The 13,125-nt window shown below is 32.8% G+C and overlaps 1 protein-coding gene across 3 annotated transcripts in view; it reads right to left on the bottom strand.

The window, feature by feature from the left end:
- Positions 1-391: 391 nt before the first annotated feature.
- The window catches only part of MANEA (mannosidase endo-alpha), a 31,523-nt gene continuing 18,789 nt past the window's right edge, over positions 392-13,125 (bottom strand). For all 3 annotated transcript variants that reach the window (XM_033234650.1, XM_033234648.1, XM_033234649.1), the window contains 3 exons: positions 12,121-12,230; positions 3,707-3,783; positions 392-2,762 (listed from right to left, as the gene is read on the bottom strand). In XM_033234650.1, the coding sequence (XP_033090541.1) occupies positions 2,105-2,762; positions 3,707-3,783; positions 12,121-12,230 (845 nt within the window). In that variant the 3' untranslated portion in view covers positions 392-2,104. The remainder of the gene's footprint in view (positions 2,763-3,706; positions 3,784-12,120; positions 12,231-13,125) is intronic.

The raw sequence follows: 13,125 nt of genomic DNA, 5'->3' as shown, positions 1-13,125 counted from the left end.
GTTTTTTGTATTTTTTAGTAGAGACGGGGTTTCACCGTATTCGCCAGGATGGGCTCGATGTCCTGACCTCGTGATCCGCCCGTCTCGGCCTCCCAAAGTGCTGGATTACAGGCTTGAGCAACCGCACCCGGCCCTAAAACTTAGTTTCTGTCATGGTGGGCTCAAATACACAATGTACACAATGACAAAAACTCCGCTGTGGTAGATACTTCTCTAACAAAACTTTAATGAAATATGGTACATTATAGAAGAGTATTAGGTATGACATTTATAAATTATACCTAAAATAATATATTCAAGTTAAACGGATATAAGAAGAAAATCCACAGGTTGTATCTATACAGTATTACTATGTAAGTGCTTGGTTATATCAAAATATCAGTATAGTGATTTATTCTTTTATTTTCCCCTAGAAAATGATTACTATTACTGTATTCATTTCCTAAGGCCTGATCATTCTGAGAAATGACAAATTCCAAAACTATAAATAAATTAAACAGTACTTACTGCCTCTTTTCAATAACATAATTTGTGCCAAAACCATCGTTTAAATATAAAATAAATTTTGTCATCTGGTGAGCTATTTCATAAAAAATTTAGTGCTAATTTATGTTTCTGAATGGATGTCTTTATACTCTGAAGATTTATAGGCATTATTTTTTAGTATTACTCTATTGCTTTATGGAACACCTATTGCTTAATGGAACACCTAAGAAATAACATTTATGTAACAGGATATATATATTTTTCACTATAGTTATAGTTATAAACATTAACTATAAGAATAGAGTGCATTTTATTTAGTTTTTAAGCAGATTTAATTTTAGTATACAAGTGATTAATTTGTCACAATATGACAAGTTATTGATGACAATTATTTTAACCCATAGGTATAATAAAAGTCTAACATTTATAAAATGGTGATATTACTATATAAAAAATTGAAAGTATTAGTTTTTAAGTAAAATATTAGTTTCTTCATTATTATACAGTGTTAAACTTAATGTAAAGCTAAACTTCTGGACTTACCCTAGACATAAAATAATTTTCATTTCCATGTCTCTAGAATCTAAAATGGTAAGTAAATTTTCTCTATTACTTTTGGTCAAAATAACTTAAATTAAAAGACAATCTAATGACAGTAATAACATTTTTCTTTCCTAAAAAAATATTTGGTCTCTGATTTAAAGATAAGAATAATATAATAGTAACAACTTAAAGATTGACCAGATATACTAAAAATATTTGAGCATCATATCTATATAATAATTGTGAAACAACTGTTTTCCTAATAACTGAGAAGCAATCATTAACTTTTTCATAAAAGGACTTTCCATAGCTTCTAACATACGGAATTCAGCACTGTAAAGCAGAAACACTAAACATGCCAAAACACCTAGCATGGTATAGGTAACCACAAATCTGCAAATGACACACTGTGCCGTAGATAGCAGGCCTTCCTAACACAATTTGGTCATGATAAGGTTTAATTTATGTAATTAAATTTAAAAAAAGGACTATTAATTTAAAGCCATTTCGGGTTCACGTTCATAGCAAAATTAAGAGGAAGGTACAGTGATTTTGTTAATCTTAAGAATTTCCTCATTATTGAAGAGTTATCCAGAGTCTAAATACTAAATAAAGTTGATTAAATTATTTTTAAAATATGACATAACACATGTACATTATCTTTCAGGGTTTTTTTTCTTTGATAGATATCCCAAATATACACACAACCCTATTTCTTTGGGTCTAGGATTTCAGTATAATTTAACTGTGTGCTAAGTGCTTTAGGTAACACAAGCGTTTATCTATCATAAAATGAAAATTCAATTGCCATCAAATCAGAATTTTGATTTCAGTCAGAAATGCAGTAAATTATGTCATAAGGAATATATTTGTATACATTTTGTCTCAGATATTTTCTCATGTGGTATTGTGAAGGGTAACAATTATAATATTATCTGTAAGAATTTTTAAAATGTATTTTTAAATATAACTACTAGTATATACTGGTTTTGACAGTTTTCTTTCCATAACACAAAACAAAAGCTATTTTTAAAAATTAGGTGATTTTTATAACTATTAAACTTTAATTAATGCATTAAGAAGCAGGCAGCTGGTGATCTAATGTATAAGTTGTTCTTTCCTTTCTGTATTTTTCAGACCACTTGCGAGTCAGTTCTAGGTAAAGACCTGGTTTATGAGGACGGTAATCTAGGTACACTGTATTACTGGTTCTTTTGGGAACAGCTTTTTCAATCTGAGTTCCTTCATGCCACTCATTAAAAGAGGTGATAGAAATTAAGCTGGGGTGTGTCTGAAGTGCGGCACTCAGAGCAATTTCATAATACTTCCCATTGATCCGGTTCCGAGTGTTTTGCGTGTTCCATGGACGGATGCTGGTATCTATGTATCCTGGGCCCACACTTGGGATAAATATTAAGTTGTATTTATCACAAAATAATTTTAGGCTAGCCCAATTCTGATGTGATGAGCCATAAGTAAAGCCATTTGTGGCAAAATATGTGTAAATTCCATCAAAACCACTTTGAAGAATATCATACTTATGTTTTTCTTCAACTAGAAGGGCAATAAACAATCCATCATAAGGAGAATTGCGAATACTCCGAGACCCTGAGGTGGTTAACAGATTGGCCCATTTTTCAGGTTTGGTAATATAGGAATCATAGACATAAAACATAGGAAGAGCATTGCCGGTCTTCGTCTTGTACCTGTAAAAGGCTGGATGATTTCCATATCTAGAAAATAAGCATATATAAAAGCAAAATAAATATTCACAACTAATTTGCTACAGATAAAAACTGTTTATGTACTGAAAATGAAGGAATCAGTGCAGGTTGAACACATTACTTTTGGTCAAAGTAACTTAAAATATTAAAAGACAATCTAATGACAGTAATAACATTTTTCTTTCCTAAAAAATATTTGGTCTCTGATTTAAAGATAAGAATAATATAATTGTAACAACTTAAATTTCTTAGGGGAATCAGTTGTGTAAATGTAGTAATTAAAAATGCATTTTTAATTTTACACATTAGAAAATGAGATACTGGATACATTACCAAACAAGTGATTAACTATCTCATACTGAGGTTGACAAATGATGACTAATGCCATAAAAAGCCTATGATTCTCTACATTAATACATAAACTGCTTTTTTATCTATCAGTAATATATGTTCTACTGTTGCTGACAAGTTTCTTTGTAAGACTATGGCACCTGTCAGACTATTATCAGTAAAATTCTTTGAAAAAATGAAAACTGCATTAATAAATTCTTTTTGATCAGGCTAGATATAAATGACAATATCAGCTCTGGGTCTACTGCATTAAAAGAAATACTTCACTTTTAATAATCTGAACCTTCTTTTTAAAAAGATAAAGCTATATTCCGAAAGTTTAGAAAACAATGTCAATTTAAAATATCAAAATTACAGAAATCATAAATAGCCTATAAACCTGTAACACAGTAAAAACAGCAATCTGCCAAAAAGAAAGTGAATTGTAAGGAACTTCAGCAATGTTCCTTTAATAAAATTAAATAACAATTTAATTTTATTTTATTAAAAAATGGAATAATCATAAATCATTCAAATCTCAAATACAATTTAATGTACTATTCTTAAAACAATAATTATCACTGGATAATATAACAATATTTATAAATACTGAAGAAACTCACTTGTCTATAATATACTTGACATTTTCGTACATGTTTTGATCATCTCGATTGCTATATGGTTCTATGTGAAAAGTAACCTAAAACAAACAAAAAAATCAGTTATGGGATAAATTATCTATAATGTAAAACTGAAGTATATTTCATATATTTAATAAAGTAACTGATTAAATCACCTTAAGATGAATATTTATTGAACACAGAAACTACCAGAGAATTTTTAGCAATAAAGTTTACTGCTAAATAACATGCTAAACATTTTATACTTATTACCTTGGTTAATCTTCACAACTCCCTAAGGTATTTGTTTTCTTAGTAAGGTAATCAAAGATAGACAGAACCTTAAGAAATGTTCAGTAAGTTGTTCCAAGTCACCCAGTTTGTTGGAGGTAATACTGATGATCTGAATTCCGAGTTCGAATGCTTAACCACTATACAATGCTTCTTTTTATGTTTACTCCTTATAAAAATACGTTTCTTACATATTTTTCCCATATAAGATATATAGGAAATACTCTATATTCAGATATATGTTTCTTTTAGGAAAACGACCAAAATAATATGGTCCAGAAAAATCTGGATTCTTTACAGGCATGTGACCATTAAGTTTAAATTTAAATGGAAGTCATTAGCAAAATACATATAAATTCTTCCATATCATTAAAACAGCATTTTACGAAATAATATACATTTACTTTATTAAAGAATTTATAATGAAATCGCTTAAAAATAATATCCACTAGTGTAATAAAGGACAATAATTTTCATAATGCCTAAATATTTATGGTTTAGATATTCCATACACACACACAAACACACACACACACACACATACATACATATATACACGTGGGGAAAATAAATAAAGATCAGATTGTTACTGTGTCTATATAGAAAGAAGTAGATGTAAAAGACTCCATTTTCTTGTATATTTGAGATGCTGTTAATCTGTGACCCTACCCCCAACCTTGTCCTTGGAAGAAACATGTGCCTGGTGACTCAAGGTTTAAAGGATTTTGGGCTGTGCAGGGTGTGCTTTGTTAAACAAGTGCCTGAAGGCAGTATGCTGGTTAAAAGTCATCACCATTCTCTTAATCTCAAGTACCCAGGGACACGTACACTGCCAAAGGCCGCAGGGACCTCTGCCTAGGAAAGCTAGGTATTGTCCAAGGTTTCTCCCCATGTGATAGTCTGAAATATGGCCTCGTGGGATGGGAAAGACCTGATTGTCCCCCAGTCTGACACCCGTGAAGGGTCTGTGCTGAGGAAGACCAATACAAGAGGAAAGAAGGCCTCTTGGCGGTTGTTGGCGGTTAAGATAGAGAAAAGCATCTGTCTCCTGCCCGTCCCTGGGCAATGGAACATCTCGGTGTACCCGATTGTATGTTCTGTTTACTGAGAAAGGAGAAAACCGCCTTTGGGCGAAAGGTGGGACTTGCTAGCACAGTGCTGCTCTTTATGCACTAAAAAGGTTTATGAAGATGTTTGCATATGCCTATCAAGGCACAGCACTTTTCCTTAAACTTATTCATGTCACAGAGATCTTTATTCATATGTCTTACTGCTGACCTTCTCCCTACGATGATCCTATTATCCTGCCACTTCCCTTTTTTCTAAGATGGTAAAGATAATTATCAATAAATACTAAGGGAACTCAGACACCGGTGCCGGCGTGGGTCCTTGGTATGCTGAGCGCCGGTCCCCTGGGCCCACTTTTTCTTTCTCTATACTTTGTCTCTGTGCCTCATTTCTTTTCTCAAGTCTCTCGTTCCACTTAACGAGAAACGCCCCCAGGTGTGGAGGGGCAGGCCACCCCTTCATCCACACACACACATTATATATATATAAACATATAGAGAGCAGTAATTATAATTTTTTTTTTTTTTTTGAGATGGAGTCTCACTCTGTCGCCCAGGCTGGAGTGCAGGGGCACGATCTCGGCTCACTGCAAGCTCCGCCTCCCAGGTTCATGCCATTCTCCTGCCTCTGCCTCAGCCTCCCCAGTAGCTGGGACTACAGGCGCCCGCCACCACGTCTGGCTAATTTTTTGTATTTTTAGTAAAGACGGGTTTCACTGTGTTAGCCAGGATGGTCTCGATCTCCTGACCTTGTGAACGCCCTCCTTGGCCTCCCGAAGTGCTGGGAATACAGGCATGAGCCACTGCCCCCGGCCAAGTATTTTGAAAATACTGTGCACAGACTAAAATTTTTTAACTTAAGGTTGGCTATACATAAATCAAGACAAACAAATTATGGCTAGTAAAACCATTCTGTATACCACTTCTAACTAGTAAGGTAAAAAATACAGAAGATAATTCTCTTAGATGACAATCTATTTCAGGTTCATAAAACAAAGAATGAGGATTTTCACTTTTATTCCTAGTTTTACTCACTTACTAACATCAATTAAAAATCTTTATGGTAGTCTAATAAATTTAGTGATACTGTTTTAATTTCAGGTTTCAGGCTCTATGAGGTATTTATGGAACTAGAGACTTCTATTGCAATATGAAACTCCTCTGTTTTCAATTACCCAATTAAAGCAAAATATATTTTACATTAATCAATGCTACTTGTTTTCACATAATCAATTTTAAAGTTAAATAATATTTAATAAAAATATAATTTTCTACTTTAAATGAATTACAGTAATATTACAAAAATAAGTTTTTGTCATAAAAAATTTAGTCAAATTCATTTTTGCACCTTGTTAGTATTGCCAGGGTAGTAACTGCTAGGGCAGTTAGATTTCTCAATAACTTTGGTATTTGCTTTTTAAATTCAGTTGAAAGCAAATTACCAAGTGTATAGGTATTACTATTATATAATGTTTCCTTGGGTAATTCTTCCTTCAGATACATCACTGTGTTTTCTAAATTTCCATGTTATACATAAAGGACACCGTATTTAAGCAATATCTAACTTGAAATATCCCATATCAAAATGAATTTGCTTTTACAGTTGCAAACAACAAATGCATGCTATTTTTGAAAAGCACAGATCAATATATTTACAGTAAATGCAAAAAGCTATTATTGATAAATACAAAACATTTAAAATTTTCCCTCATGTATTTCTAATTTCTTAATTATAATAAAATTACTTTGCAATTTTAATTAATGATGTGATCTAGTCTCCATCTCTCTATTCCATTTGGAAAAATCGATTAGTTCAATTTTAAAATAATAGAATTCTATATATAAAATGAAATGTCTATCTTTAGAGAATAAGAATATAAACATTCCCTCATTTCATGTTTTTAATTTTGACCTTTCCTGTCTCTTCCCTACCCTGCATTTTAATAACTTTAATAAATTTTAATAAACAAAATGAACTTTCTTAAATGAAAATCTGATATTTTTCTCGTCCAACTCCATTCCCTACCTTCACCCCTGCACACTCCCCTATCCCCTGCCACAACAAAAATGAGGTAGGTCTTCCTACTCCTAGGTGGTGCCATAATAGCTCATACTTTCCTCTTCCTGAAATTTACTTGTCTTTGTGTCTGACCTCCAGTAGATTACAAGGCATTTTAGGGACAGAGATAATACTTTATCCTTCTTCGTAATATTGTCAGCATCTGGGACTGCATCTGACACGTAGCAGGCACTAAATGAATGAATGCATGCATAAATAAATGGACTAATGATTTGCATGCAAAAACGAACAACAGTTAAACTCTTAAGTCTACCATTTATACTGAATTTAGGTAAGATTCCCAAAGTTTTTGCCACGAATTCACAATATTCATTTAACAAGGACAACGAAAAACGAGAGGCCATGACTAATAACATGTTTCAAATGTAGGTGAAAATCATTTAAAAAAGAATCACAGACATACTTATATGCATGTATCACATGGTCGAAATCGGCATAAGCCTGAAAAGCAGATAAAATGACTCTAGAGCCATATGCAAAGAAATAATGGATGTTGATAAACCTAGTATAAGAAATGTGATTTCTGCATAAAGTAGAAAGAAAATACGCTACTTTAAAATAACATACTAAATTTATTAAAATGCAAGAAGATCACCTGGGCTGAGTTGGTTCTTTCCCCTATAATCCTGAGCAAAAAAATCACTGAATCTGCCCAATTTTTCTTTACTTAGATGAATGATTTAATTCACTCAAGTTTTGATTAAATAATGCCACGTAACAACCCCACAATCTCAGTGGCTCTAAAAGACAAACATTTGCTTTTTGAACATAAAATCTATGAATTGGCTTATGATGGCTCTGCTCCAGGCTGGTTCAAATCAGCTCAGGTGTCTGTCATTCTGAGCCCTAGACAGAAGGGGGCATGCTTTTCTCATAAAAGAGAATAGGAGTATAATCATGTAAGTGAATAGTATACATTATCTTTTCTCACATCTCATCAGCCAAAGCAAGCCATAAGACCAAACCCAACAACAGGGCAGAAAGTATACTTATTCTGCATGGAGGGGAAGGAAAACCAGAATATTTGCTAAACAATGACAGTATCTAACAAACATCTCTATCATGTCTCACTCAAAAAACTGTTCCATTGTTCTTAATGGTACAGGATAGAGAGCACATACAGGAAGGAATCCAGCCCTGATTTTTATATTCTCTGCAAAACCAGCCTACCAATGATGGTTATAAGTGCAACAGCCTTTGCTCTAGCAAACATGCAGACAAGTATACTTTAAAAGAACAGAAACTAAATCGCTTTGAAAAATCAAGATTTAAATTTTACTTTCACTCATTTACACTTCCCAAAAAAAAACCTAGTCACATTTGCTAAAGATAATGAAAACTAAATAAAGCGCCAATCATGTCCTTTTCTTGCATGTTTGTTTATAATTTAAAAGGCACTTACTTAAAATAACTCTTGGTTGAAGTTAACAAATCAAAATTACAATTACAAAATATTTAATGACTAATATTAGTAAAAACATTATATAATCAAGATGAATGAACAAAAGCTTAACTGTGAGATGAATTCATTCCCTAAAAATTCTCCATCCCTAAATAAAAAAGAATAAAAATAAAAATTATTTTTACCTCAAAAAGTAGAAAAAGTAAAACAAACAAACAAACAAAAAAAAACCTAGAGAGACATCAACAAAAAAGGAGAATTAAAACATTAAAACCATTAGAATATTTTAAAAATAAAATCAATACATGGAAGGGTTTTTTGGGGGTGGGGGGTAAGCTAATTAATATTAATCAAAATGGTGGAAAAAGGGCACAGTATTGCCATGCTTTGAAGATTAGCAAGAAAAAATAGATGTTACTAACGAACGCATTTTACACTTAAAGTTTTAGACGTGGTCAGTTATGTGCACTGGAGGCTACAATTTGTCAGCACACAATCTACATCATTAATCTTTTCCTATCGGATTGCCTTAGCACATTAAATAATTCTAGTAAGGTATTGTCATTCATTAAACATTAAAATTTCCTTATATTAGCAAGAAAAGGGAAAGTTTTCCATTCTTTAAAAAAACAGGATTTACTGCATCTTGTTGAATTGGGAAAAATGTCCGTTCCACAACAACAGAAATCATAAACAAATCTAATAAATAAAACTTTCTTATGGTTTCATTGTCATTGTACAAATGAAGGGGATAAGCCAAGAAGATCAAGGAAATAATAAGATTCCAGAGCTACTCAGTTGGAACAAGCTCCAGCCTCATGATTCCAGGTCTATTCTTTGTCTATACATAGTTCCTCACCAGACACGAGGCCAAGAAACTGTTCTGAAAATTTTGGAAAACATCAGTCTATCACGTTCCAAGTTTTTCTGATCATTAGATATAAAATCTGTAGCACAGAGAGATCGAGTATGTTGGCAACATTAAATAGGCAATCAGTGGTCGAGCTCTTTGCCACACTCTCCTTCTCTACATAGACGCTTTAAACAGGAGAAAAAGCTAACCAATCTTCATATATCGTAACAATTTCATTTTCTCTTTAAAAACTTCCTGAAAGTACTAAAATAGCCAGTTTCTTGAGCTCCCATCTTCCAGGATTTTGGCAGGGCCGGGCCAGAGGAGCAGCTCTTGGACTTGTTTTGTGGAAGATAAATCAATCACTCACCCAACCTCCGCCTGGGTGCCAGAACCTGGAGGCTTGCCTATTTGCAGATTTCAAATGCCAGTAAGAACTCACTGAAAGGCACCAAGGGACACGGCAGGTGACAGCTCTTGCTAGACAGCTAATTTGAGAGATGCTGTCTTAACAGTTTCCGGATAGTAAATTAGAAAGAAGCAGCAGCTTTATGGACAGGAATAAAAAAATGCTTGCCTATTTAGCTCTTTCTCACTCCCTAGAGTTCCACTTCTATTCTCCAATAACTACTCAATCTCTAGGCTGCGAAAGGAAAATTAAGACAAAATTAATGTTTCATATTTTTATTTGAAATGAAATATTTCAACAGTGGTCCATAACATATCTTACAGGGATCAATTACCACTAATGGACAAACCAGATTGTCTTCCATTAGAATATAACTGCAAGAAGTTACAGAGCAAATAAAACTATTCAGCAAATTTTAAGAGTGGTTGCAATCTGAGAACTCAGGGTAACGGTAATGGGTCTCTAGTTAAAAGACCCTAAATCCTTTTTTTGAGATAGACTCTCACTCTGCCGTGCAGGCTGGAGTGCAGTGGCACCAATCTCAGCTCACTGCAATCTCTGCCTCCCAGATTCAAGCAATTCTCGTGCCTCAGCCTCCTGAGTAGTAGCTGGGACTACAGGTGTGCACCACCATGCCCAGCTACTTTTTGTATTTTAGTAGAGATGGAGTTTCACCATGTTGGCCAGGCTGGTCTTGAACTCCTGGCATCAAGAGATCCGCCCACCTTGGCATCCCAAAGTGCTGTGATTACAGGCGTGAGCCACTGTGCTCAACCTGACATTTTCATTAAGATTTGCAAACACAACACATTGAACAAGAAGGAAAAACTCTAAGAAACATGAGCAAGCAGAGAATAAGAGTTACCTGATATGAAACAAAAATGTCCAAGGACACAGAACAGAGAAGATAATACCAAAAATAAAAAAATAAAATAAAATAAAATAAAGCAGTTTCCTGAGGGCAAGATCATGAATAAATATTCTTTTTATAACTGATTTTTAATGATTTTTTGAATTACATACTAGATTCCTATATTAAGTGCCAAGACTCTGTATCCATCTCTTTCTCCAAACTGAGGCTAATGTTATATTCTTTAATTTCTATCAATTTATAGTATATATTGTTATCTGAGAAGATAAATTTTTCCCCTCATTAAAAACTTTAAGACTTACTTGATTCCAACATATTTATAAACTCTGAAATTAGTTTGCTAAATTCTGTGTTTAAAATCTCATCAGAATTTCTAACTGGGATTGCATTAAGTTTACAAAAGTCATTAAAAGAAAGAAAAATGTGAGAATGGTTATTTCTGCAATTTGAATCTTCTCATCAAAGTCATGGGAAGTCATTTATGCAGGTCTTCCATATCTTTTGATAAAATGCTAAAGATTTATTTGCATATATATTTGATGCTATTTTCAATGCACACTTTCCCATTTTGTTCTGTAATAGAGGAATCTTACTAAAATGTACATGCTTTCATTCCACGCACCTTACCGAATTATTTTTCATAGTTTTTAGACAGTTTTCAGGGGTTTTGTATTTGTCATTTGAAAGAAAAAAACCATATTTTATTTAGAACTATTTCTTCTTTTTGCATTTTTTAGTCGAACTGCTTGTTTAGAGTCTCCGTAACAGCACTAAATAATATTGTAATCTTGTACTGACCTTGGTTGAGCATGACACTACTTTTTCTCCATCAGATACAGTGTTTAAAATAAGCTACTAAGAGATACCCGTTATCAAGCTAAATAACTTTGGTTACTAAGGACTTTATTAACATGAATTTTTCTTTCCTAAAATTTTCAGTATCTGTTAAGATAACCATATTTTACCTTCTTTAAATAATTTAAATAAGCACTAAGTTTTTTTACTTAATGCTTACTCTGTGCCAGACAGGAATCTATGTTTTACATGAATTATCTCATATAATCTTTATAACCATTCTGTGTGTAAGGAAGGTTTTGTTGCTATTTCCATTTTAGAGATGAAGAAACTGAGACACAAGTCATATTATAAAGCTACAAAAGTGGCTGAGCCAGGATTGAATGTAGGCCTGTTATAAATATATAAATATAAATATATATATACTATAAATAAATATAAAACATGATTAGAAACAGTAAAGAATCTCTAAAATGTAATTTAGATAAGATTGAAATTCCTATTATTATATAAAGTTTCTTTATGAAATATAGTATTTAAGAGATTCTAAGTCATTATCATTTTTAATTAAAATTACTATTTCAAAAATTGTTATTACTATCCTCTTGTCCAAAAGAATTAACTTATGTATAGCTTGAAAATAAAATACCTTCAGGTTATATTTATGAGCTTTATCCAAAATAGTGGGTACCAAGTTATCAGTAGGTTCTCCATTTTCATCATTTACATCAGGTGGGTACCAAGAAAGGGCTAGTACACCTAATAGAAAAGACCGAAAAGAAAGGGAAAAGACAAGAACATGAATGCAGATATTCTTAAAAAGACAGAGTAAGTACCAAATAGTTGACAATAAAAGAACATATTTACACAAGGTGGTTTTGTTAAGTTCCTTCAGAATACATATGGTTATTTGATCACTTTGTCAATATTGATGACCTCTTGATCAGGCATTAATATGCTTTTGTAAAAGTGAACAGACTTTACATTTTCGAGTTTTAGGTTTACATAAAAATAGCAAAGAAAGTATAGAGTTCTCATATACTCTTCCTCCTACCTGCCCCTACCCTCCACACAGTTTTTCCTATTATTAACATCTTTCATTGGTGTGGTACATTTGCTACAATTGATGACCCAATATTGAAAGATTTTCATTAACTGAAGTCCATAGTTTACATGAGTGTTCACATTTTGTGTTGTACAGTTCAACAGGTTTTGACAAATCTATTATACCATATGTCCTCCATTACAGTAGCTGACAAACTAGTTTTACCAGCTCCATAAACCTCCTGCGCTATACTGATTCATCCCTGTTCCCTCTCCCCCTCACCCCTGGCAATAACTAAGCTTTTTGCTGCCTATAATTTTGCCTTTTCCAGAAGGTCATATAGTTGGAATCATAAAGTATGTAGCTTTTTAGAACTGGTTTCATTCATTTAGCAACTTGAATTTTTAGCTTCCTTCATATCTTTTCATAACTTCATAGCTCATTTCTTTTTACTGCTGCATAATAAGTCATTGTATGTTTATACATTCACCTAATGAAGAACATCTTGGTTGTTTCCAATTTTTGGCAATTGTGAATAAAACTGCCATAAACATTTATATGCTGTTTTTGTGTAGATCAATACCTTTTAACAGAAGATTCTAACATAGT

The sequence above is a fragment of the Trachypithecus francoisi genome, unplaced genomic scaffold, assembly GCF_009764315.1.
Source record: "Trachypithecus francoisi isolate TF-2019V2 unplaced genomic scaffold, Tfra_2.0 Lachesis_group15, whole genome shotgun sequence".
NCBI classification, from domain to species: Eukaryota; Metazoa; Chordata; class Mammalia; order Primates; family Cercopithecidae; genus Trachypithecus; species Trachypithecus francoisi.
This window is presented reverse-complemented; position numbering and strand designations above follow the sequence as displayed.